Source organism: Meles meles, chromosome 9 (assembly GCF_922984935.1).
Source record: "Meles meles chromosome 9, mMelMel3.1 paternal haplotype, whole genome shotgun sequence".
Classification (NCBI taxonomy): Eukaryota; Metazoa; Chordata; class Mammalia; order Carnivora; family Mustelidae; genus Meles; species Meles meles.
Genome location: NC_060074.1, coordinates 34,443,751 through 34,471,308, shown reverse-complemented (window position 1 = coordinate 34,471,308; position 27,558 = coordinate 34,443,751). Strand labels below are relative to the sequence as shown.

Below are 27,558 nucleotides of genomic sequence, written 5' to 3'. Positions count from 1 at the left end.
GTCGGACCCAAACCCCTTTCCAATGGAAAGAAGACAACAAGAGGAGGTCTTCTCTGGAAAAAGCTCCACATTGGGGATATTTTGAGGTTGGGGACTAACTCCTACAGCTGGAGAACCTTCAAGGATTTGACATACCTGCTGGGACCCCACGTTGTACAGAAGATGTAAAAGCCCCTCTTTTCTTCTTCGCCTATCTCTTTACATCTTCTGAGCCTGTGACTGTGCTCTGGTGTCTACCTCTCCCCACTGCTCGACTGGCAGATGGGAGGACACAGGAGCCATTTACCTTTTAGTGAATGGAGAGTTATTGAAAGAACTTAAATTCATATTAAAAATCCAAATATAAATGAGGCAGCATACTAACATAGTAAGGAGTGAATAGGTACATAACAATCAGAAGAAACCAAAGGACAAGGGAAAGGAAAATAAAACAAAAATATAAATGACCTCCCTAACAATTAGAAGAACATTATTAGAGAAAATGGTTGTTTATGCACAGATGTCTTTCAACGGGAGACTTTCTACTTGGTAAATATACTATCTATGACCAATTTTACATCCTGTCCTCTCTGAGAGAAGAGATTTGCTTGTAAAATTGAGAAGAGATCCAAAAATGCACAACCGTTGCAATGGTACATGCCAAACTCTAGAGACAAGAAAGAAACTTCCCTCCTAAGTGGTGCCACAGCAGCAAGGTTTTCCCATGTACGTCCTCACATCCATGTGGTTGATAAAATCAAACCCACGCACACAGTGATGACCTCCCCAAGGTCCAGCATCAGTAAATACGGTCTGTGCCTCCTACTTCACACTTTCCCCGCACAGTCATTTGGCCAGTGTTGCTCGGTTACTGCTTACATGGACATTGGTCTTTTGGAGAGAGAGTGCTGTGCCAACACACTCTCACACACACTCACTCAACTCACACAACACACTCAACACACAAAGGAATGTGTTTGCCTGTCTCCTCCCAACCTCTTTGCTGTTTAAGACCCTCCTGGACAGGGGCGCCTGGGTGGCTCAGTGGTTTAAGCCACTGCCTTCGGCTCAGGTCATGATCTCAGGGTCCTGGGATCGAGTCCCACGTCAGGCTCTCTGCTCTGAAGGGAGCCTGCTTCCCTCTCACTCTCTCTGCCTGCCTCTCTGCCTACTTGTGATCTCTCTCTGATAAATAAATAAAATCGAAAAAAAAAAAAAAAACCCTCCTGGACAACAGAGTAAGAAATGGAAATCCCAGGGTCTCTTACCTTCATTCCACAAATTCAAGCTGCCTTGCCTGGAAAGGAAACTACTCCGTTAAAGGAAGCCAGAGATTTAAAAAGGCTTTCCCGACCCACCTCTGCCACCCCCGTTCCTGCCCAGTTATTGTACAGCCAAGGATCTTCACCTGATAAACTGTGTAGTCAAATTACTAAAAGAACAGTAATAAAATGTAACCAAGTGATTAAAAAAATAGATAAGTAAAAGCTAAAACCTGTATAGAAGAGAAAGGGCCATAATATTTCACTGCAATATTTTAAGTGGTGTTTTATAAAATTGACAAATAGGGGTATGTGACTTTCTGGTATGTGCACACTATCTCACGTTTTAATTAGTTGCCATACGTGGATGAATGCTTAAACTTATTGTGGAGTTCTTTTAAAACGTTTATTACACAACACATTTAGTTAAATGTCATTTTACTTCAGTATATTTAATCACCTTTTCTAAAATCGTTAATGACCTTTAAAGCAAAAATGTCTGAATTTACAATTTTGTATTTTTTAGCGCTGTTTTACATTTATGGATCGGGGCTTTGTATTTAAGATGGTTAACAATTACATCAGCATGTTCTCCTCTGGTGATCTCAAGGTAAGAACCAAGTGAAGGACTGATTGCTTTCTAAACCACTGCATTATAAATAAATCTACTAGTCTCTGTGTTTTCCTGCTTATAACATTAGCCTATCCATTCTCTGCATCAACAAATAGTTTCTATCCCAATGAGAGGCAGCCTTTTAAAATGGTCCATCTGTTTGTCTTCCACATCCTTTCTTAAAGGGGGACTGTGGAGTGTGGAGTCTGGAATGAACATGTAGGTTTCACTTCTATTTCCTGTGGGCGGTGAAAGGAGTGATAATTTTCAGCTGCAATTATTGTAGCCAGGTTTGCTTGGGATTGTCTTGGTTTTAGCACTGGAAATCTCACTTTTCTGAAATCCTTCAGCCTAGGGAAAAATGGACAGTTGACCCCCTTCCCCAAGTAGGGAGAATGTGTTGGGAGATAGATTGGAAACAATGCTGTCTAGAGAGCAGTGATTCTCAAAAGTGTGGTTCCCAGACAAGTGATCCCAGAGCTGACTGTGGCAGGTGGGACTCCAAAATCTATATTGCAATAAGGCTTTCAGGTGATTCTTATATTCTTTCAACTATGAGAACCATTGAGCTATAGTAGGACATATGCTGGAAGGAAATAAGACTGGAAATGGGCCAGATCATGAAAGCTATACCAGTTAAGTCTCTTTGGGTTGCAAGCAACAGAAACTTATGTCAGTTTGAGCAGAGGGAAAGTATTAGAAGCATAAAGGCATCAGTGAAAGAGCTGGAAAGCTGAGCTTGAGAAAGAACAGGGGCCAGGGCATAAGAATAATTGCAAAGGAAGAACCATGTGGCTAAGGCCCACTACTGCTTAAAAAATATGTTGGGACCATTTTCTTCCCCTTAACCCTCTGCTTAAGATTTACATTCCAGAGAGGAAATGGGTGACCAACCTGCTTTGGGTCACATGCCTGCCTCTTAAGGAGGGAAGACAGGTCACCAGAACTAATAGTTCCCCATTAACCTTTGCCCATTGGAAAGAAGGAAAGTCCCCAAGGGGTAATTATCTAGGTATTGGGAAAGAATAATGAATGTAGAGAAGCCAAAAATAAATAATGATCTTCTTATATCCATTCATGCCATGCTTAGGAACCTGAACATTATCTTTTGGGCAATGGAGATTTACTTTTGACTAGGGGAGTTATATGATTATATACCATTTGGATTTTGAGAATCCAGTTCCCTCTGTATATATTTTTTGAAAGAATATTCTTTGTTAGTGCTCCAATTATGCATGAAATTTGCCGAACATCCTTTTAGATATAATTCCAGGAGGCCTAAATTATTTATTTTTTTCAGAAACCAAACAACATACTCAATGAAAAATAATTAACATACAATTTAATTACGCTCTTATTCACTTTAATGCACAAAGGATTAAGTCAAATACTATCCTTGTTTGAAATAAGAGTATTTTAAATTATTAACTGAAGTTGCCACAAAATGTAATTCTAAAATATCCGAGCAAATGGAATATATTTTATTTTGTTGGCTGATATTAGTGAATATAATGAATACAACCTAACTGGATCCTAAAAATTGATTACTTAGTCTGCACGATGGGGAAAACAGAATATTTATGAATTGTTAATTGTTCCTTCTTATGTGATTGTTTTTAACACATGTATTAAGCTGTCTTAGACCATGTCTGAATTCCATTAATCACTGTCCTAATCAAAACATTATTGAGAAGACAAGCCAGGGCAGGAGAGAGGTGAGATTAAATACTGTAGTCTGAGAACAAAAGGCCTACAGAGAGATCACGTGGGCCATTATCTTCCTTAGGCTGAATAAGAAGGGTTGATTGCAGTGACCTGTTCTATGAGCTCAGTGTAGTTTTATTAGAGTTCTGTACCTGTGGTGAGACACAAGTCCTCTCAGAATAAACATGGGCTGATAGAAGCTTAAAGAAATGGAAAATACCACTCGGTAAGATCATATCTTCATATCTCTCAGAAGCTCAAAAACAAAAGTACACAAAAGTAACTACATCTTCTTTCTAGGTATAAGATTCAAAGGCAGATTTTTTATTAACCTTCTTGGTGAGTAAATAAGTCATTCAGTTTGCCTCTTTTTCAGACCTTATGCCAGTATAAATTTGATTTTCTTCAAGAAGTATGTCAGCATGAACACTTTATTCCTTTGTGTCTCCCCATAAGATCAGCAAACATTCCAGGTAATGCCCAGAATTTGCACCAGTTCCTACAAAATGAACATTCAGATTTGTTTATTTGTTTTTACCTTCGTTTATGTGTTGCTTTTTTCCTACTTCCTTGGTCTTGTTTGTGCCTGAATGATTATAAATCAAAGAATTTTAACCTACAGTAATACTTTTACTATACTGTCTCCAAAAGAAAACTTTCCTTTGATGTTGAGAGGCAGAAAATTATGAGGAGGAGAAGCTATACTTTGTGAATACAAATTCACTTAAAGGTATCAATTAAAGTGCCTAATTATTTAAAATTAGTTTTATACAAAAACACAAAAACTTTTGCCTTGAAAAGGAGAAAAAAAAGGCAGGCAGGAGGATAGCACTGTAAATACTCAGCATCTGTGGGTTAGAAAGAGCCCCTGATGTCTGTGCAGGGAAGAATGGGGCTCCTCAATTCCATATTTGCTAAAGTATAAATGGTCTACAGAAAATGTTTTCATTTATAACTTTATTAATATATATGTTATACATACCAATATAGTTAGATACCAAAATGACCATCACACATCTAGCCATCAGAAGCTAACCGAACATCAAGATGCAAAGAAAACACTAAAATGATTTAAGAACTTAAAATATTGTGCTCCTATTTTGCAATACATACAAATATGGAATTAATATGTTGTACGCCTGAAACCAATATAGTGTTATAGTCAATCATATCTCAAGAAAAGGAGGAAGGAAGGAAGAAAGGGAAGGAGAGAGGGAGGGAGAAGAGGGAGAAAAAAAGAGAGGAAAGAAGGAGAGAGGAAGAAAGATGAAGTGCTTTGCTTCTAATGTGTGAGTAAATTATCCACAGGGCACAGTTTTGATATTCATGGAAAGCAGAAATTAAGATGGGAAAGAGCCTCCTCACATGTATTGCAACTTCTATGATATGTATTATACAAAGCTAGTATTTTGGAGGGAAATGGAGTAAAGTGTGCATAGTATTTTGGAGAGAAAATAGGGTAAAGTACATTATCAACCCTATAAAAGTGTTGTCATTTCATTTTTATTTATTTTTTATGTTTCAAATTTTTATTTAAATTCTAGTTAGTTAGCATATGGTGTAATACTAATTTCAGGAGTAGAACTTAATGATTCATCACTTACCTACAACACCCAGTGCTTATCACAAGTGCCCTCCTTCATCCGTATCACCCATTTAGCCCATCCCCCACCCACCTCCCTCCAGCCACTCTGTTTGTTCTCTGTAGTCAAGAGTCTCTTATGGTTTGCCATACCATAAAAGTTTGTCATTTTAATCTTAAATATAAGCTATTGAATTCCATTAAGGAATAAACATAAGCTATCTAATTAGTTATTCCATTTTTTTCTTATTTACAAAGTACATTTAATCTTAATGCCTTTATAGAAGAAGAGGTAGAAACATTAGTTTCTACAACTTTTGTTTTGTATTCCTTTTTGTTTTATAAACTAGTGCCAAGATATTATTGGGTGAGACATGCTGGTTAAGATACTCAAGAAGAGCAAACCTGTTTTATATTTTAATTCTAATTGTTTACTATTTGTCAGTGGCTCAGGAAAAGTCCTAATAGTCTCTTTATAGATCTGATATTATCAACAGTGAACATAAAAATATATGTTTTGTGGCATGCAGATTTCTAATAGAAAAAAACAGGTGCTCAAGTACAAGGCCAAGAATTAAAATAATTCTGTTCATGGCTTCCTTTTTTAAGGAAACAACCTATGGTATTTGTTTCCAAGAAACAAAACTTTATTGAAGAGTCTTACTTATAGGTTAGGACAATATATTTTAATTTTTCAGTATAAATTACCAATTGTTAATGAATATGGTATATACCAGAGTATGTGTATATCTGAACTTTTCATTTATTCCCATTAAATCCAGATCCTTTGACACCTTCAGAATCAACTCAAGAGTTACATGCATCAGGTAAATAATTACATTTTATATTACATTATCTAAGCATCAGTAGCCATATCATAATCTGATAATATTGATAGATATACATACTACAATTTTCCAATCTCCAGATGCCAAAAAATAGCCATATGTTTATCATACAATCAAAATAGTCAATAAGCTGACTGAACATTGGTTACAGATAATTAAATTCTTTGCCACCTTCAATTCTTTCTTATTTTATTCTCCAGAGTTTTACTTCTTTTTTTAAATTTCCCAAATCATCTGAAATTTTCTTAGGGTGTGTCATAAACAAAACTCCCAACTATATACAATAACATGTTTGTTCAGTGTAACTAGCTTCATGTGATATATTTCTGTCAATAAACCACAGTCTGGTTTTTGAGCTCTTTTCTCAAGATTGAAATTATCATTTTTACTTGAAATAGATTAATAACTTAGAACAGTCTGGCAGAACTTTTCTCTAGCCCTAGGCTGGGAATTACAAACTTGTGTTTTACTTTTGGCCCCTCATGTATACTCACTATTATACAGAGAAATGTTTTTAACCTAACTACGCCCTTGGACCACTATTTCTAGAACTTTCACATTTCCTTTTCTTCCACCTCCAGTGGCTTCGTTCTAGACGACAAACCTCCACGTGCTTCATTGGCCCCTAGTCAGTGATGAACTATAATATTTCATCAGTTCATTACATCTAACATGTAAACCCGCAGATTCACTGAGATAACCCCTATAAAGGGCTTGGCCTCGTGTTGGCACTCAATACATGTTCTAGAAGTGGGTGCTAGTCCTGTTATTAATGGTTACATTTAGGAAGCACATTGGGCAATTTCGAATAAATCCATACTTAGTGGAAATTTTAAGATTCCAATTTCTCCATAATTCAGGCTCCAGATTTTGCAGTCCCTTTGGTGTTCCTCTTGCTCTTTCACATCCTTCAGCCAACTTGCCCTGGTCGTTTTTCTTCTACTACATGGGTCTTCCTCCCCCAGGCCAGATGCATCTCACTTCTCCCCTCCCTTCCTTGGGGCCAAACCTCTTGTATTATAGCCCTTATCTCACATTTCCCCCAAGGAATAACTCATTACATCCTGTTGCCATGTGAGCAAATAAATAGGCACAGGTCTGATCAGGCTACTAATCTCAAAGCCTTTGGTGACATAATCCTTTCTACACAGAATTCAGTGCCAAATGGTGGAGGGTCCTAGGCACTAGCTAAGAATTTGTGTTTAGGTCTTTCCATCATCTGGCCCCAAGTGCCACTCAAGTCTCAATTCCCACAACCCCATCTTGGCTGCTGTGCTGACTGGTATGCCCCCAACCTATAATCTCCATATGGTGTGCTTTCGGAAATCTGTGCCACCGAAACCCTGTCCCCTGGTCCTCCCAACCTCTTCTCCTTCACCCCCACCCCTCCCCCACCACTGGCTCCTGACCCTCTGCCTCTCCAAACTTCAACAGCCTCAAGGGCCCATCTCGACATATTCCTTCCAGTCACACCTCCTGATTCTTCCAGACAGAAAATCAATCTTCTCTTTTCAACTCCTGTAACATTGTAGACATACCACTTTTATAGAATTTGACCATGGTCAGTGAGTATTATTGGTAGTAGTGTACACACAATACTTCTGGAATGTTCCTCTCTCTCATTTCTCATCTCCGTAGTAAGACTGCATTACTGAATCCTTCCCTGGTGGTGAGAGGGTTGGTAGTTGTTGGATAAATCTTCCTGAATTATAAAGTGATCATTTGATTTTCAATAACATGATCTCTTTGCTTTCCTCACAAAGATATGCCTGAATATTCAGTCACGAATGAATTTTGCCGCAAACATTTCTTAATTGGAATTCTACTCCGAGAAGTTGGCTTTGCCCTGCAAGAAGACCAAGACATCAGGCACTTAGCTTTAGCTGTCCTAAAAAATTTAATGGCTAAGCATTCATTTGATGATCGATACAGACAACCAGTGAGTGATTTTCTTTTCTCCCTTCCCTAAACACCATTTAATGGCTCACTGCATTAAATGCATAGCAAACATACAAGTCTATTGATTTTTATGTGAATAATTTCTTTTGACTACCTTTCCACCTAGGAGAAGCAGGCCCAGATAGCAAGTTTATACATGCCCCTCTATGGCATGCTTCTGGACAACATGCCAAGGATTTACCTAAAGGACCTGTATCCTTTTACTGTCAACACATCTAATCAGGTCAGTTTACAAAATGGTTCAAATGTGCATTTTAATAAAGAGTTTGCCTGTTTTGTATTTTTGCCCTGGAGAGCCATTTTCCCTCAACTGTGAGCAAACTAAGCATTTCGTGCTAGCCATTTTGAGATGTTGGCATCAATGTCATTTGGTCCACATTGGTCCCTGAAGCCTTCCACCTCATCCATCATTTTCCTCTCTTCTCTGTATCACTTTCCAGTTCTGTCTAGTTTTTACCAGGTTCCTCTGTTGTGTGCATGGCTCCATCCTCAGCGTGCCCCTCCTCCCTCCCCTGACCTTTCCCCTACATGAGCTTCATGACCACATAGTGTTAGTGTAGCCAAGTGCTTCAGTCACACCCAGGAGTGGCCTGTTTGCCATCCCTCCTCCACTGAGCCACCATAGTGGCTGCCCAGCAAGCCACTTGAGACCGGATACTTCTGTTCACAGCCCAGATGAATTAACACACTACGGAAGGCAAGATATTACCACCTCGAAGTTAGGAGCTATGCCTTTGGAATGCTGTTTAGAGGAAGATCTTGTTCAAATCCCAGTGATACCAGTTTCTAGCAATGTAACCTTAGATAAGTAATCCAGGCTCTTTCAACCTCTACTATCTTCTTTATAGAATGGGATAGAATCCCTCCATCACAGGATTATTATGAGGATTAAATGGTCTAGTAGAAAACACTTATAGAGACTGGCACATAGTATTTGGAATTAGTTTTTAGTATTAGTAATATACATAAGATAACCCATGATTATGATGATATGTAATCTATAGCATAATCCATAAAAAATCAGTAGCCATTCCAACCATTTAGTTTATATCTAGAAGGTAGTTTCCACTACATTGTTAAAAAAAGAAAAAAAAAATCACGTAAGAAATCAAGTGGTGACTAGGGGTATGTATGGGTTTGTCGAAGAGTATGGTTGTGACTATCCATTTCTACTACCTGCTTTTGCAGAAGACCTTTGCTGGAATATAAAAGGTCAAGTCAAATAGCATCAAATCAAAAGCGTAACAAAGAAGGCATGTGTGGGTTTCCAGTGTTGAAATATGGCAATTCCCATTAATCTCTTCTGTGCTTGAAATGCAGGGGTCTAGAGACGACCTCAGCACCAATGGAGGATTTCACACCCAGTCAGCTATGAAACATGCAAACTCTGTGGACACATCATTTTCTAAAGATGTTTTAAACTCCATAGCAGGTACTTAAGACCTTTGGGGAACACTTGTGTTTCACTCTCATCCATGTTTACGTCACATATCATCATGTTTTTTACCCACTCCATAATTCAATGTGCATAATTTCTATATGTCAAAGTACACTATAGTTATATAGCTAAGGAGTTTCTTTACCCATTTATTTAAAAACCATCTAGGGGCTTCCCCTTCTACTTAGCATTCAGTTTTTCTTGGCTCAAAGAGCAATCTGCTCAGATGTTAGCAAATTGCTTCATTCTAGAAACAGTCTTTAAGTTTTCATTGCGTACAACCTGTTAAAATAAAATAGCCCGTCAACTTCAAAATTTACTTTTAAGAACTATTTTGGAAATGTCATCTTCAATTCTTATAAACTGTCAAAACTTGAAAGCTTCTTCCCCAAAAGCAACCTTATGAACATTTATTAAAGCATTTTTATAAGAGAAACCTTCTTTTAAAAGTTTTTTAAGAAATCAAAGGAACAAGCAGTACTTTATTTCCATTTATAATGGCCTAAATTTTCCTAAATCCTTAATGCCGGTGTGGTCTTTGTGACCATTCTTACCATGTGGCATGTCTTTAATTGCAATTCCAGACTGTGTTATGTCAGCCTTGCCCAACACTGCCAACATCTCCATGCTCCATATCTTTTTGGGTCATCATTTTAGCTCTGTGTTTGTGCCCATTGCATCTCATTATCATCTGTGTGCTGTGGCTTGTGTTTGCAGCATTTTCATCAATAGCTATTTCTACAGTAAACCATGCTGACTCCAGAGCCTCCTTAGCAAGTCTTGACTCCAACCCAAGCACCAATGAGAAGAGCAGTGAGAAGACTGACAACTGTGAAAAGGTGGGACTTCTTTCCAATTATGCAGCACCTTGTGAGTCAGCAGTCTCTCACTCCACCTCAACCCTTCTTGGTTCTTCCACTCCTAGGTCCCTAGACCCTTGTCTTTGATAGGATCAACCCTTCGATTTGACAAGTTAGATCAAGCAGAAACCAGGAGTCTTCTCATGTGCTTTCTTCACATTATGAAGACCATTTCAGAGGGTAAGGAGAGCTCTTGAAAATTACAATTTTTTAAAAAGGAAAAAACTTTGAGTTTCCAAGAGTCTCATGCTCCATGGTGTTTCCTTTCAGAGACACTGATTGCCTATTGGCAAAGAGCACCCAGCCCAGAGGTATCCGACTTCTTCAGCATCTTGGAGTAAGTAATTTGATTTGTTAACATTTTTTTCTGAAGTTTCAAAATAGTTTAGTATGCCATCCTTCATTCTAAGGACCCATATGCTAAACTATCTATCACTAGTAATGGATGAAATATTTAAAGAAAATGTAATATTTTTCTTCTAATGTACTTAAATGAATGGTTTGTATAAATAAAAAGGCATGAATAATTAGAATGTGACTTTTTTTTTCCTTTCCAGTGTTTGTCTTCAAAATTTCAGATACCTAGGGAAACGCAATATAATAAGGTAATAACTTTAAAATTCCAATCGGTTAATCTAGTCTTTTAAAAAAATTATGACAAATAGTGATTTATCCAGTTAGATTTATAGATATATGTTAGAAATCTTAAAATGCACATAAGGATTGTAAGGTTGGCCTCACAGTAGACATAGGAGTTTGATGATTACCCTGTACCCATAGTAGGTCTAGGACTAGTTAAAGCTGTTAAGAGACTAAAACACAAAACATACCTTTCTGAAAGGAAACCACATTTCCTACATAGTCTGAACTAACTTACCTATCATTTATATAGATGTAATGTAGAAGATTCCTATTTAAGAAAATACATCCAATGTGAATAATTCACAGGAATAAAAGGTACAACATAGGGAATATCGATGAGGTACACTTTTGGTGACTGCCACAAACATACAGACTCGTCAAATCAGTATATTGTACACCTGAAACTAATATAACACTGTGTGTGAACTATTCTTCAATTAGAAGGAAAGAAAGAAAAAATATAACTCCCAGTAAGCTAAAGAGAAAAATGTATCTGGAATAACTATTGTGTTGACATCCTTTTCTCATGAGAGACCATGAAGCCCCCAGTACCTTCACTAAACCCCCATTTCCCATTGCTGGAAGAAAATATGATTCTGTTTTTCACAGCATGTGAACTTATTTCCTTGTTCAATAATCAACCTGCCAGTTGCCATTCTGTATTTGTAAATAAATTACAAATACTGAGTCATGATTAAAACATCAGTTTTCCTTGCAGAAAAATTGCTGCTGCATTTAAATTTGTGCAGTCCACCCAGAACAATGGAACTCTCAAGGGATCTAATCCTTCCTGCCAAGCATCAGGTCCCTTGTCACAATGGTAACATCACATTTGCTTGATATTTGTAATCATATTGTGTGTATAAATGTGTGTATATGTATGTGTATATACATGTGTATGTATGTATATGTGTACACATATATACATATGTATCAATGTATTGTATATATGTGTGTGTGTATATATATGCATAGATACATGGATATGGATGTGTATATGTGTATGGGGGTATGGATGCACACACATGAGCATGCATGGATGCACACACACATGCGTATATATGCATATACTTCAAACCAAATGCAGATTTCAAGTAACTCTGTGTTTTTCTGAAAAAACTTCTCAGGTACTGTCCGATCTGCCCCGCTAGCTTGTGAAGACCTAAGAGGCAAGGATTATGCTTTATTTATGTGCACTCGGGGCACAATGCCATGCATAGGATGAGGGTTAATAGGTACCTTAATGTAATTGAACCCAAAAAGACTTAATTCCAATATATGACTCGTTTAATGTTTCTTAACCTCCTAGTGACAAATTAAATGAGAGGTTGTATCCCCATTCCTCTCAATAATTGTAATTTGTCAGCAGCATCTTTCGAGCTCAAATTGTTTTCTGAAGGGTCAAAGGCAGGGAGGCTTTAGATGGCTCCATAAGCTTATGGCAGGTTTCCTAGTCATTACACTGATTTGAATAGCATATAGAACCTGGAGTCATCCTTCATTAACCTACCCTGTGGGGAAATTTTGCCCTGAAATCCTACTTTAATTCTCCCCTGTGTCTAGTAAGTAAGAATTCTATGCTAAAATTTTCTCCATTTTGATTTATTCTTCCCAGAGGTACCATAATAATATATAATAGGAAAATGGCTGTATTTTAGAAAGAATTTTAGAAATAAGAAAGTGGTAAATAACCAATAAATCATGAAATAAATTTTGCCTCTTCATCCGTAAGACTCCTTAAAGTGGCCCCTTGTGTGAAAGTAAATGACAAAATGTAATAGGTGTGTTTTGCAAATGGTAATAGAATAGAAGACTATAAACAACTACTTTTTATGTTTAAAGACTATAGTAATGTACCTGAGGTCACTGTAGTTTTGTTGATGTTTGGTCAGTTAGATTTCAGGCTTCTTCCTGAATGATCTAGACAGGTCCTGGCCATTCCCACCTCTCTCTTTCCAGAAACCAGGATTTTTCCTCCAGAATTTCCAGACTAAAATACACTCAAAACCTGGAAATAAACCAGTCCCAAAGGTCCAAGCCATACAGCCCAGGACCCATTATTTCTTGTAGCTTCAGGAATGACCTGGATTCCTCTGGTTCTTGAAAACCAAAGTTAGATCTTCTGGGCCTCAGTCCATCCAGAGCATTTGATTTGGTCAGAGCCAAATGAGCCTTGAAAAATGTGACCACGAGAAAACCATTGCCATATCTATAGGCTTGACTCTTCAGGGTTTTTCCTATTGCCAGCTTTCCTCAAAAAAATGTTCTATTATCTTGGCCAAAAGATAGCTTAAATGAAAGTTAAGAATGGGAAGTGTTCCTACTTCCGCATAACACTGGCTCAATTCCCCAGTTGGAAGTGCCAAGGAGACATCAAATGAGAGCCACTGCCAGCCATTGTCATCTGCCTGGAAAGTACCTGCACTCAGGGACCCCTTAGCTCTCTCTCCTACCAGGACGGAATCCCATGAACTTCCCATGGAATCTCATGATTTCATTAAACAGTAATGAATATGCTTGTTCAGATTAAATTCAGAATCTATTATTCTTCTATCATACTTTGTTATTAATTATCCTTCTGAACCTTTTTTTGGTTTAAATAGAACTTCTCCTAAAGTATTCTTAAAACCCTTTTTATCATGTTATCTATAATCAATATTTTTATGCAACATCTCTATTTAAAAATTGTTTATGTTTTACTCAATCTAGAACACTTGACTGAACACCTATATGTCATATCTCTCATACATTAACCATTTTTTCCTATTTAATTTTCAGGATGCATGCCACGTCCACTCATGAAGGACATAAGCAGCACAGATCACAAACCTTACCTATAATTCGAGGCAAAAATGCACTTTCGAACCCCAAACTGTTACAGATGTTAGACAACACCATATCCAGTAAGTAAGCAAGAAATAATAGGAACATGATGGTGATCGGTGTTTCTCTAGATGTGTGGAAAACATGAAATCCATTATAATGTTTCAGAAACGAAGGGAATGTTGGCGTGCCACCGAGATCACTGCTTTTCAGGCTTACTCTAGCCTAGAGAATTTTTTTTAGAGGAAAAAAAATCACCAAAGAAGGGGACTTTAAAAATGTAATGTCCTTATAAAGAAGAAAGGAAAAAGGCGAATCACTAGGTATAATCTGCTGGATATAGCTCTTCTGGTATCAAGTGACTTTGCGATTGTCAGATTTATGGGGCCTCTCTCAACCAGATTATTGTCTGCTCTTCAAGAAGAGCAGAAAGTTGCCCATGTTCTAGAAACAACATGTGTGACATCTTGAACACAATAATGCACACATTCCAGCTTGTGAATGAGGAAAAATGGACCCAGTGTTTTCTGTACTGTGTACATGTTAGTGATTCTGGGCATATGACCAGAGTTACCTGTTTGAAGACATGTGCCTTCACCTATAAAGGCCTTTAGTGCCTTTAATGGCCATTAATGCACACTGTCCACAGGGACTGTACATTTAGTCTGTTAGCCTGGGAGCATAAAACTTGACCCGGACTGAGAATGAGAGAAATGTGACTCTGTCAGTGCTGTGTCAATGGAAAACAATTAAAAACTAATAGCAAATGGATCCCTCTCGTCTACTGCTGACATATGAAAAGGGCAAACACACTGTTTTAGTCACTTTGAGTTGTTACAACAAGTTAACAGTCTGGGTGACTTAAACAACAAACATTTATTTCTCATAGTTCTGGAAAGGTGCAAGGTCCAAGGTCAAGGTGTCAACAGATTTGATGTCTGGTGTGAGCCTTCTTCCTGGTTGGCAGACAGCCACCTTCTTGTTGGGTCCTCACATGACAGAGAGATAGGTGACCTTTCTGGTGTCCCTTTTTATAAGAGCACTAACCCATTCAGTAGGGTTCCACCCTCATGAGCTAATTACCTCCAAAGATCCTCCTCCAAATACCATCATATTGGGGATTAGGGCTTCACATAAGAATCAGCAGGGGGGTGGGAGGTGGGACACAAATAGTCTATAGCATCCACTAAAGAATCGGTCTAGAGTTTTTGATTCAGCCAATAAGGTAATTGAACAAACAAAAGCACTTTGATTCAATAAATCGCTTAACAAAACACCAGTAAACATTGAGTATGTTATAATAGAAAAAAGTCCTTTATGGGATACAAAGAATTTTCTTGGACATTTGTGCATGTTCTACCTTATATTTTGTAGGCAACTCCAATGAAATAGACATTGTGCACCATGTGGACACAGAAGCCAATATAGCTACAGAGGTTTGCCTGACTATTCTGGACCTGCTATCCCTCTTCACCCAGATTCACCAGGTAAGTTGATTCTAACATCTTCACAACATAAAATAGGAGATAGAAAAGTCGTAGGAAGTCAAGAACCTATTTTTAAAGTATTTTATGAAATCAACTAACCTTACATAAATCAACATAAGCGTGAGTGGAAGAAAATTTGAAAGAGGAGACTCAGAATTTAACAGAAGTTGACTACTGCTCAAATGATATACGTTCATAGATACGTCACTATTGTCAAATAATAAACATTTTTCCTTGTTCCTCATGCTTCACTCTCAGGCAAGCCCAGCTAAGGGAAGTGTGATTCTACTTTTTCAATCTTGAGGAGAGAGACAAATGACAGCTAGACCCAACAGAGTAGTAATGCTGATCATCTTTCCTTGTGCTTATTTGTTCTATGTAACTTGGGTGAAATAATACCACTACATACTATTAGATCACCAGAGTTAAAAAGACTGGCCATACCAATTTTTGGTAAGGATATAGAAAAACTGGAACTCTCATCCACTGATGATGGGAATGCAGACACTCTAGAAAACAGTATAGCAGTCTAAAACATTGAAACTGTGTCTGTCGTGTGACCAGCCATTCCAACACTGAGAATTTATCCAGGAGAAATAAAAGCATTTGGTCACACAAAACTATGTACACAGGGGCGCCTGGGTGGCTCAGTGGGTTAAAGCCTCTGCCTTCGGCTCAGGTCATGATCTCAGGGTCCTGGGATCTAGCCCTGCATCAGGCTTTCTGCTCGGCAGGGAGCCTGCTTCCCTTCCTCTCTCTCTGCCTGCCTCTCTGCCTGCTTGTGATCTCTGTCTGTCAAAAAAATAGATAAAATCTTTAAAAAAAAAAAACTATGTACACAAATATTCATAGAAGCCTTATTTTTAATAAATGCTGAAAACAACCCAAATGTAAATCAACAGGTGAATGGATTTTACTAATGGTCATATATATCCATACAGTAGAATACTGCTCACTCATGCTCAGTGAAAGAAGCCAAACAAAAAGTATTTATTGTATATCTCCATTTACATAAAATTTTAGAAATGTGAACTATAGAAATTACATGTCAGCTATATCTCAATGAAGATATTTAAACTATTAGCTCAATCTAATGAGCTTATAGATGTTAAGGGTTGAACTCGGAAGAGATGGATCCACTGAATAAAGTCTACACCAAACAGAATGATTATGCCAAGAAAGCTCTGCTTTCAGGTGAAATGTCATCATGGGTAATAGGAAAAGCAAAAACCATATTTTAATTATTTATTACTCAGTGACAATGTCAATCAAATCTCAGACAAAGGCCCTATCAAAGCCTATAAGGACCTGCCTCTCTGAGACCGCATCTGTGACCTCATCTTCTACACTTCTCATCTCACCCCATGCCCCATGCTCGAGCTGCTCTGATCTTTTTTTTCTTTTCAACCTTGAACTCATAAGCTTCTTCCCAACTCATGTCCCTGGTACTATCTCTTTCTCTCTCCCTAAACAGTCCCTTCAGATCTGCCCATGACCAATTCCTTTAGTTCACATGTCAGCTCATTCATCAAAGAGGTCTTGACTAACTACCCTGTCTAGAGTAGCCCTATCCCCAAAGCAATTACTTTTTATTATATCCTATCATTCTGCTCTATTTTCTTATTTCATAATTTTTTCAGTCACTGCTGTATAAGTTCAGAGGGAACTTAGGTCTTATCGCCTTATTCAATACGATACTTAGAATTGTGCCTACCACACAGTAGGTTCACAATAAATATCTTTCAAAAAAAAAACACAACAGTTGGGGGCGCCTGGGTGGCTCAGTGGGTTAAACCTCTGCCTTAATCTCAGGTCATGATCTCAGGGTCCTGGGATCGAGCCCCGCATCGGGCTCTCTGCTCAGCAGGGACCCTGCTTCCTCCTCTCTCTCTGCCTGCCTGTCTGCCTACTTGTGATCTCTGTCAAATAAATAAAATCTTTAAAAAACAAACAAACAAACAAAAAAAAACAGTTGTCCTTTTACTCATCCTAAATAACTTCTTTGTTAAATTTCCAGAGACAGCTCCAACAATCTGAATGTCAAAATTCAATGATGAAGAGGGTCTTTGACACCTACATGCTCTTTTTCCAAGTCAACCAGTCAGCCACAGCACTGAAGCATGTGTTTGCCTCCTTGAGATTGTTTGTATGCAAGGTAGGCATTCTCCTGGTTCCAGTGAAAGCTCAGGGGAGGATGATGATAAATGCATATTAATCCTGACATCTCTCAGTATGGAGGAAAGGATCCCTGTGTTTCGACAATGTTGGGTGAATAGAAAGCATTCCAAAGCTCTTCATCTCTAGTTCTGGGTCGTCACTGGTTATTGATGCATGGGAGACTTACAATGTAGAGAATGATTATTCCTAGGGAAAAAATATTAATATACACTTAAATAAATACAATTCTATCCCTTCCACTTGCAGATGGAAGAAAAAGACAAGGTTAAAAAAAAAAGGTGGATTTTTTTCTAAGGAATTCTAAAATTGAGCATAAACAGAGCAACAAGAAAGCATGGTCCACCCTTAACCAATCCTTCTATTTCCATAGTTTCCTTCAGCATTCTTTCAGGGGCCAGCCGACCTGTGTGGATCATTCTGCTATGAAGTCCTAAAATGCTGTAACCACAGGTCACGGTCAACGCAGACGGAAGCATCAGCACTTCTGTACTTTTTCATGAGGAAAAATTTTGAATTTAACAAGCAGAAGTCAATTGTCCGGTCTCACTTACAAGTAAGTGCTGTCAAGTTTCATTAATGCTGTTGTGAAAACCACTCATCTGTTCCAGCACTGATAAAAGCCTCCTGGCTGCCGGGCAAAAGCTACCACCTCCTCTACCAGACCCCTCCTTGAAGACACTCAGCACAGTCAACTCTCACTCAGAGGAAGAGGGCAGAAATCAACAAAGTCCGTAACTCCACTTGGACTTTTCCAGGGAACAGAATCAAATAGAATACACAACTCGGGAGACCAAGGCTATCTCTTGAATGTCAAACCCCACCAGATTCTCCTCGCAGAAATGTCTTTCTTTAAGGCATCCCAAGATTCCTGCAACCTTCTTATATAAATATCTAAAATTATAGGAAACGCCCTAGATGACATGACCTTCTAAAAATTTAATGCATGAAGATGCTATTCTTGGGACCCACAGGGAGAAATCAAAGATGATTTCATCCAGTCCAATGGATTTCTTTAAAATTACTATTTCTCGGTTATCACTTTTGAAGTTCCATTGTTCTTTTCTCTTCTAGCTCATCAAGGCTGTAAGCCAGTTAATAGCTGACGCTGGGATTGGAGGCTCTCGGTTTCAACATTCCCTTGCAATTACCAATAATTTTGCCAATGGAGACAAGCAGATGAAAGTAAGAAATGCTTTGTGGGCATTTTCAAAGACTTAGGAATAAAACTAAACTGAATTCTTTCGTGAAATATCAAAATCGTTAAAAAATACAAGTTCTGTATTTTGTTTATTGAGACTTGAACTGAGTGCTAACGTTGAGTTTGCTTGTTTGAATTAATAATCAGTTCTAACACTGTCAGTCTGTCATCTGTTAAGTGGAATTTGCAAGATGTGTGATTGAATGGGATATAACAAGAAAACTAACCACAAACATCCAGAAATACAGTCATTTTCTTATAATCTTACTCTTGGCCAAATTTATTGAATCATTCTTTTAGAAATTTCAGAAGACTTCTTCTTTAGTCATAGTACTGAAAAGTCCAGGGATAAAGTCCAGGGCATGGCTGTGCCCAGGGATTAAAACAAAGTTTCAACATTAATTTGAAAAGATAGCTGTACCCCCATGTTCATAGCAGCATTATTTACAATAGCCCAGGCATGGAAACAAGCTTAAGGGTCTATCAGTGAATGAATGGATAATGCAGTTGTGGTGTATATATTCAATGGAATAGCATTCAGCCATAAAAACTGAGGAAATCTTACCATTTATCACAACATGGATAGACATTATGCTAAGTGAAATAAGTCAGACAAAAAAGACAAATACTGTATGATCTCACTTATGTGTATCTTAACACTTATGTGTAATCTTAACAACAACAACCAAAAAAAAAAAAAAAAAAACACCTGAAAATCATGGAGAAAGAAATCAGACCTGTGGTTATCAGAGGCAGGTGATGGGGAGTGGGGAAATTGGGGGAAGGTGGTCAACAGATACAAACTTCTCATTGTAGGAGAGATAAGAACTAGGGATGTCAGGTACAACATGATGACCATAGCTAACACTGGTCTATGCTATACAGAAAAGTTAGTTTAGAGAGAAAATCCTGAGTTGTCATCATAAGAGGGTTTTCTCTTCCTTTCTCCTTTTTTTCCTTCTTCCTCTTTATTTCATCTACATGAGAAAATGGTTGTGAGCTGAACTTACTGTGGTACTCATTTCCCGATATATATACATCAGATCACCATGCCTTAAACTCATCCAGTGATGTATGTCAGATACTTCTGAGAAAAAAATTCATAAAAGTTATTTTTAATTAAAAAATCATCATGTTTTCAGGCCCCCGTTCCGTATTGCCGCGATGTTTGCCTCTCTCTATCTCTCAGCTTAGTTTTCCTCTTTGCTTACTTCATTTACAAGTGAATGTAAATGCTCTCCCCACGGGCTTACTCTTTCCAAACTCCTGAGGACACTGGAATATTCTGTAAGTGGAAAAAGTGCCTCAGATCACCTGGGTGGCACAGTTGACTAAGTGTCTGCCTTCAGCTCAGGTCATGGTCCTGGTGTCCTGGGATTGAGCCCTGTGTGGGGCTGCCTGCTCAACAGGGAATCTGCTTCTTCTCTTCTTCTGCCCCTCCCCTTCTCCCCCAGCTCATGCTATCTCTCTTTGTCTCAAATAAATAAAATTGTTTTTAAAAAGAAAAGAAAAGAAAAAACACCTTGTTCTGTAGTCCCAATCAATGTCCCAGACTTGAATCTCTTTGTTTAAACCTTGTATCATATCCCCATTCCTAAACCAATCACTGGCTTGAGGGATCAGAGAAGTTGATTGGCCAGGCCAGTTTGGTGGACCACATACTCGTGCCCCCCCATGAAGTAGACCTTTTCAAATCATATGAACCAGAGTCAGAGAAGAGAGAGCTTCAAAGAACAATCAGGATGCTCTTACTAGAAGAAGCTAGGTGAGCAGAGAAGATGGAGTCCCCTGCAGTTCTTATGTTCAAATGTGTACAACCACAATCAATACATAGAATCATATCCAAAGAAATAAAGAAAGTTCATATTTATGAACAACATAGAGAATGCACCAAACTGTGATACCAAGCCATGATTAATAGCATAACTTGAAGTAACCTACCTTAGGGATTAAGAACAGATAACGACCCAGGTGCTCTGTTTTCCAAAGAACAGCAACTTCCCAGCAGAAGTGAAAGATCTGACGAAACGTATAAGGACTGTTTTGATGGCGACAGCCCAGATGAAGGAGCATGAGAAGGACCCCGAGATGCTGGTGGATCTCCAGTACAGTCTGGCAAACTCCTATGCAAGCACCCCTGAGCTGCGGAGGACCTGGCTCGAAAGCATGGCCAAGATTCATGCGAGAAACGGAGACTTATCTGAGGTAATTAGCCAAGGCTCAGTCCTCTGTTGACATTGTCCTCTTTATCAGGAAAACTGGATTTTCGTTTACAGTAGGCTACCGTATTTTTCCACGTATCTAGATATGACCCAGTGATATATGATGTGCATTAAATTGGCAAGTAGGATTCAAGAATGCCCGACTCCATGTAAAGGATACCAAGCTGTAATTGTAGGATATGCAATGCAGAAACGAAGGGTAAAAGCCTAAGACTAAGGAGGATGGTTGTAAGGATGTCTGGAAATTGAGTTATATAACTTAATGTCCTGTGTTTTACAATGTCTTCCCTGTAATTGGACTCGGATGGGGAAGTTTGCCACCGTAGTGAGTAATCTCAGACTGGGGTAATCTGTCCTCATTTGCAGCTAGTCTGAACTGGTGTTGGAAATATTAATGCTCCCATGAGCCATGTGAGGAGAGTGCACTGTGTGAAGGTTATAAATCAACACCTAACTTTTTTATGTCCATTCAAACACTGGGGGGAATTTTATGCAGCAATTCACAGCCCCCAAGTGGTTTCCGGACACCAAGTGGGAAACTTCAGCCTTATTCTCAGAAATATGCCCCTTTGGGGAAGAGATTAATTTATCCGGGCTGATCCTAACACCTGAAGTTTTTCTAAACACATAGGAGGGATCCTGGGATAGAAATAGAGCCGATCAGAAACCCCGGTTGGAGGCAATTTGGTGGGACAAGAATGAGAAACTCTAGTTCCCTTGGACAGCCCAGAAAATAGAGAAATAACTCCACAACCTTCAAAGGGAAAAGCTGAAGTCATTTGGAGCCCTCAACAGGTCAGGCTGTAAATAAATAAAATCGTTCTTTTAAAAATTGCCATATAATGTGGTTGGCAGGAGCACACATGGCTCATTAGGCCACACTATTTAATCAAGTACCGCCTTGTGTGTTGACCTTCTTAAAGGCAGTAGATGGCCCAAAGGGGCCATTACTGGTAGTAGAAACAGTAAGAAGGTCGCTTAATTTTACCCCCAGTTTAGAGCCCGATGCTATAGCTTATAGTTTGAATAAGGAAAGAGAACTGTGGATTTAAAAATATATACATTAGACTTAGACAGTAAGGAAGGAAGATATTTCTGTTGATAAATTCTTCAGGTCAGTTCATTCACCCGCTTGAAAACTATTACCCCGATAAACGCAAACAAAATTTCCCAAATACCCGTTTTATTCTTGATGGTGAACTTTTTAGAAATCAAATCTATTCTTGTTTTTGATTCTTTAATTAAAAGGATTCCTCCACGTATTCTCACATGGAACCCTGACTCACCTTGGAAGATTCGTCCTGATGAGATGAATAGTGAAATCCACACTGTGTTTTCCTCTGAAACGGTTTTCTTTTTTTATTACAGGCTGCGATGTGCTACATCCATATAGCTGCCCTCATTGCAGAGTACCTGAAAAGAAAGGGTAAGATGACTGTGCGCAGGGAGAAAAGTCTAGAAGTTGACATGTTGAAACCGAAATTACAATTAACTTATTAATTTTAGGTTGTATTAATCTCAATTGTGTTTTATTAAGTAACATTAATTTTCACAGACATTTCTAATTATACTGTACTTATGAACTTTAGCTCTCTTGTGCCATTATCATGTTTATTTTATGTACAAAAAGGCTAACTCGTCAGCCTCTTAGTTCAAAATGAGAATGTTTCATTGGTTAATGATTAATAGTCTCATAAGCTTGTATTAACACTAACATGTAACAATGTCTTAACCTCATCTTGCACTACCATAGGTTACTGGAAAATGGAAAAGATTTGCACACCACCTCTGCTCCCGGAGGATATCCACCCCTGTGATAGCTACCCATTACTAACAGCTCCTGGTGGAGGAAGTGAGTGGCCTAACTCTCCCACGTAAACTCCTTTACCCCCGTGGAACAGTGCAAAAGAAATCACATTGCTGCTTAAAGTCTATTTTGATCGAACTGTGAAATGTATTCGTAAAAGAAAAACTATCTCAGACCTTCATAACTACCACTCATAAAAGCTTAAAGCACCTACCATTCCGAAATCTACCCAAATGTTTGAAGTTTAGTACTGAAAAGTTCTCAGCACAGAGAACTGCATCTTATCCAATATTTAGGATTATGAGTCATAGCCATATTTGCTACCGATCTGCATACGAGTTTGCCCTTGGGATTTTATTCTAAAATTGTTTAAAATCGCAAAAGAAATCTATTTTAATTTTGAAATGTAGTAAGACAACTCATTCAAAACAAGGAATGCCAAAAATGTATATGCAGGACTCTATAATCATCATATTCCATTTTCTTTTTTAAAAGCCTAAACCGATTCAAACAACTTGCAACACATCATAATTTATCGTATTGATTCCCTTGAACGAAGAATATGTCATCTTTAAAGTTTGATGAAAGGTTTTGTAACAATAACTAAAGAATTACTCTTTATAAAACATTTAGCAATATAGCTAATCCATTTAACTTGTTTTCTCTTACAAAAGTTTGTTCAAACCCAAAGGTTATGGCCTGCAATCTATTACCTAGTGCTCTCTTAACTTTCAAAATGTAGTAGAAAGCTCAGTGTAAGAAAAACAGAAACAAATCTTTAGATACTAAGATCAAAATAATTGAGCAAAAGGTAAATAGACTTTAGTTACAATATTTTGGAAGCATAATTAATCCCCTGTTCTTTTAAATATGCATATATTTTCTAAAGAATCTCAGTGGACTTTCCAAATAAGGCATTTGAGCCAAATGACTAAAATGAAAGGTGAGACAGTGAGGTCACTTACTTGAGGAGGAGACCATACCTGGCATCATGGCTCCTGTCCATGCTAAAATGCAGGGATCTTCCTGCTTAGTTTTACACTTACGATTTAGCTTCCTTTTTATCTGCACGTTATCAAACTCATCACTGTTTTGTCTAATGTACCCTTCTTCCCCATCTATTTTGTATCATAATCAGACACCCGTACAGCTCCATAAAGATGATTTCAAATTCTAACAAAAACAAAATTGAAAAAATCTGAAAAAACTAGGGGTCAGTTTGAGAAATTGTGGAAACATATCCCAAAATATTGTGTGAACCTTTAATATTCAAAAAATGTTAAATACCCATTTCCAGACCTAAGGTAACATTGGATTCTACCATATCCATTGAGAAAAGAACATATTTGTTTAGTAAACTCTAAGAAAGGTGATTTTTTTATGATGCATTAAAATATATTCATATCCATTTGGTATATACCTGAAGTCCTCAATATACTTTTATATTATGATGTTTCTAAATCAGAGGAATAAAGTATCCCCTTCAATACAATGTACACATAATAAGAATATAGGCAAAGATAAACAACTCAAGAAAGTACAACTGTAATAATCATCATACTGCAAAAAATATATCATGACTTTCTCTGCTATATATCCCTACTAGTGGGTTGTCATATATTTTAACATATGTTTAATTACAGAAGGAATATTATTATGTTAAAAAGTAGGGAAGTAGAATTTTTAATGCAAGGATTAAATTGCAAAAACTATTCTAATTATAATTTCAAGCACATTTGGAGAGTGATCATTTAGTTACATAGCTCATGAGCTGATAATTAAAAATGGAAACATCTCACAGAAGTATTAGCTATAATTTTAAAAGCACGTGTTCCATGTAAGGGAACTTACATGGAAGTTCTTTATGGGCTTTATACTGGCAATATCTCCATTAGTTGCCTCTTGTGTGTCTTTGAGTTAGGTGCTATTAGGGCCTCCTGTTTTCAAGTGAGAAAACCAAGTGAAGTGATACAGCCCGACCCCGGGTGCATGGTTAGCTTGTGATGGGACCAAAGTTCAAGGGCTGGTTAGTTACTCCAAGCTGTGCTCCTGACTACTCAAATTCCCCACTGTTCAGTTCCAGTCCTTCCTCCGGGGACATGGCCCATGACCAACTATCTTTATATATAAGATATATCTGTAGAGCCAGATCTTTTCCTTCTTATCTTGGTAGCCACAGTGCTAGGAAATTTTAAGGAAGTTTCTAGATAATGCATAAGAGTGAAAATTGGCAAGGAATGAGCATTATTTCCATAATGCACTGATCATTCCAGGTGTTTTCTCAAATATTAATGTTTTGAATTGCTTCAGCCATCCTTTGAGATAGATATTAACATCTTCAGCCTAACAAATGGGGAGAAGCAGGCTCAAAAAGTCTGGCTAAATTAGAACGTTAGAACCATGTCTATCTACAAATTCTGTATTCTGTCCAATATTCCATGCCAGCTTCTAAAACAAAATGTCATCAAAAAAATGATACAATTTTATAAAACAGGAAGATTAGTTGCCCTGGAAAAGAATATTTATCAACAGAAATATCTACCCATCTCATTGACTGTGTGAGTTTTATTGTACTACCACTTGTAATGTCATGAAGAAAGGCATTATCTTTTCCAAACAAGATTTGACTCAAAATAATAATGTCACATTTTGTTGGTCCACTCAAGGCATGTTCTCTATGGGCTGGCCAGCTTTTCTGAGCATTACACCAAATATTAAAGAAGAAGGAGCAATGAAAGAAGATTCGGGAATGCAAGACACACCGTACAATGAGGTTAGATCAATATAATCTACTGTACAGTAACTGAGTAAAAATATGTATTGAACTGTTACATTAAACTAAATATGAAGGAGAAAATGTTATTCAGAAATCAGATTACTGAAGAATAGGACTTAGGTTAAGTGAAAGGCAGGCTAAAATTAAGCTGAGATTAATAGACCTCAAATTCCATTGATAAAGCATAATTTTCAATGAATATTTAAACTGAACTTTATTTCTCTAAGATGGACCCAAATATATAATGTCAGCTCTTCTATAAGATATGAAATTGTTGGTCCTTTGGTAAATGTCATAAGGGATGATGAAAATTTTGTGAGCTGGTCACAACTTTTTAGTGCATTAGAAAGTTTGTTTGTAAATACACTTGAGCAGAAAGGCTCACTAGTTTCTGCAAAAAACCCTTTGATTTGCAAACCATGGTTATTTTTTATTAATTCAAAAGAAGCTTTCTAGTGTTAATTTACATAGCAACAATTCTGATAAAGAAAACAGAGCTCCCTCATCAAGTAAATAAAATATTTCACCAGCTAATTGTTTAAATTTTAGTGTTACATAGATTGAAAAAAAAGGGTACAGAAAGCAAGTTTTGGGGTGGATTTTTATTTAAAATTTATATAGTTAATGTTGATTTAGTATACCTTGCAAACAAACAGTAAATGCAACAACATATTTGTTAACTATTTCAAATAACATCTAAGAATCTTTTCTTCAAAGACATTGTTGAAAAGATTCCTATAATATTATCCACTTCCTTTAGTGAGTATATAATTTGATTCAGCTGAATATTCTTTAAACCACTAGTATATGTGAGGCACTGAGTTCAGGGTGGAGGACAAAGATAAATAAGACATAATGCTGACTTTCAAAGAGCTTAGAATCTTGAGAAGGACAGAATTTTTTCAGGGTAGGGACTAGCCAGTCCAAGACCCAACAACTATAAATCTAGGCAATTAAAGGGGAACTTTTTAAGTGACAGTGACTGGGATGCAGATGGATGGGACATATAGGAAAGCTCTCCAGACTTTTACACGGGATCTTGGCATTGATAGGACTTGAAGGTGCCAAATGAGAAAATAAGGTTCCTGTCGCTGCAGCCACAACATAGGTGAATGTGTGGAGGTGCAAACATATTCTGAGCGTGGAGTGGTACAGGATGGTATAACCAAAGTGCAAAGTCAGTGGCAAGTGGGGGGTTGGACTGAAAAGGAGGTTGGTGCCTGACTGTGGAGCACCTTCAGTGCCATCTAGAGAGTCTGGATGGCCATTCAGAGACAGTGGAGTTCCTACAAAGGTCTAGGGCGGTGGGGAGCTTGAGATCAGATTTACGTTTTAGAAAGAAAGATTCCTGGAGAACAACACATAGGATGGACCAGAGTGGAAAACAGATTACTAGAAGACCACTATGGGGTCTGAAAGTAAAGGAAGAGGGGTTTGATCTAAGGCAGGGACCACGGAACTAGGATGGGAAAGGACTAGACAGAGCTGAAGGCATTTTGTAGATTCAAATTAGCAAATTTGAAGGACAAATTCAATGATGGGAAGAGAAGAATCCGAGAAGATACCACCATCCCTTCCAGGATGCCAGTAACAAAGGGAACACAGCAGCCCTGCTATAGAGAAAACTGACAGTTTAACAGTTTTGAAAACAAGTTTCAGGGATGAACCACAATGTGTACACTGTGTTTACACAATCGTGTAAAATCTCATTTTGGTTTGGGGGATTACAGAATATCCTGGTGGAGCAGCTCTACATGTGTGTGGAGTTTCTTTGGAAGTCTGAGCGATATGAACTCATCGCTGATGTCAACAAACCCATCATCGCTGTCTTTGAAAAGCAGAGAGACTTCAAAGTAAGTTTTCTGAGGCCAGACCTTGGTCAAAACATCCTGCTTTAAGTTGGTGAATTACTTATAATGTTCAAAAATGGGAAACTCTCTATTTTTTGTGTCAACATCACCTTCATGAAACCCTTTGATTTACGGTTTCAGAAATTATCAGATCTCTACTACGACATTCATCGATCATACCTGAAAGTTGCAGAGGTGGTCAACTCGGAGAAACGACTGTTTGGTCGCTACTATCGTGTAGCATTTTATGGACAGGTAAGTTCAACAGAAGCTACGTGGCCTCTACATTCTGTTAAACAATGAAACTTTGTCTTTCATTCTCTATGAGAC

At 37.9% G+C, this 27,558-nt stretch overlaps 1 protein-coding gene across 10 annotated transcripts in view; it reads left to right on the top strand.

Annotated features, from left to right (window-relative positions):
• The window catches only part of DOCK10 (dedicator of cytokinesis 10), a 278,280-nt gene that overhangs the window by 232,333 nt on the left and 18,389 nt on the right, over nucleotides 1–27,558 (top strand). For 8 of the 10 annotated variants that reach the window (XM_046018397.1, XM_046018398.1, XM_046018396.1 and 5 more), the window contains exons 29-50: nucleotides 1,768–1,851; nucleotides 3,935–4,031; nucleotides 5,923–5,967; nucleotides 7,752–7,927; nucleotides 8,054–8,170; nucleotides 9,268–9,379; nucleotides 10,103–10,224; nucleotides 10,311–10,425; nucleotides 10,516–10,582; nucleotides 10,803–10,850; nucleotides 11,606–11,707; nucleotides 13,666–13,790; nucleotides 15,085–15,197; nucleotides 17,215–17,352; nucleotides 17,746–17,928; nucleotides 18,447–18,557; nucleotides 20,563–20,778; nucleotides 22,164–22,221; nucleotides 22,549–22,647; nucleotides 25,269–25,375; nucleotides 27,109–27,231; nucleotides 27,370–27,483. In XM_046018397.1, the coding sequence (XP_045874353.1) occupies nucleotides 1,768–1,851; nucleotides 3,935–4,031; nucleotides 5,923–5,967; nucleotides 7,752–7,927; nucleotides 8,054–8,170; nucleotides 9,268–9,379; nucleotides 10,103–10,224; nucleotides 10,311–10,425; nucleotides 10,516–10,582; nucleotides 10,803–10,850; nucleotides 11,606–11,707; nucleotides 13,666–13,790; nucleotides 15,085–15,197; nucleotides 17,215–17,352; nucleotides 17,746–17,928; nucleotides 18,447–18,557; nucleotides 20,563–20,778; nucleotides 22,164–22,221; nucleotides 22,549–22,647; nucleotides 25,269–25,375; nucleotides 27,109–27,231; nucleotides 27,370–27,483 (2,472 nt within the window). The remainder of the gene's footprint in view (nucleotides 1–1,767; nucleotides 1,852–3,934; nucleotides 4,032–5,922; nucleotides 5,968–7,751; nucleotides 7,928–8,053; nucleotides 8,171–9,267; nucleotides 9,380–10,102; nucleotides 10,225–10,310; nucleotides 10,426–10,515; nucleotides 10,583–10,802; nucleotides 10,851–11,605; nucleotides 11,708–13,665; nucleotides 13,791–15,084; nucleotides 15,198–17,214; nucleotides 17,353–17,745; nucleotides 17,929–18,446; nucleotides 18,558–20,562; nucleotides 20,779–22,163; nucleotides 22,222–22,548; nucleotides 22,648–25,268; nucleotides 25,376–27,108; nucleotides 27,232–27,369; nucleotides 27,484–27,558) is intronic. The other 2 variants (XM_046018401.1, XM_046018400.1) reach the window with 1 other exon arrangement.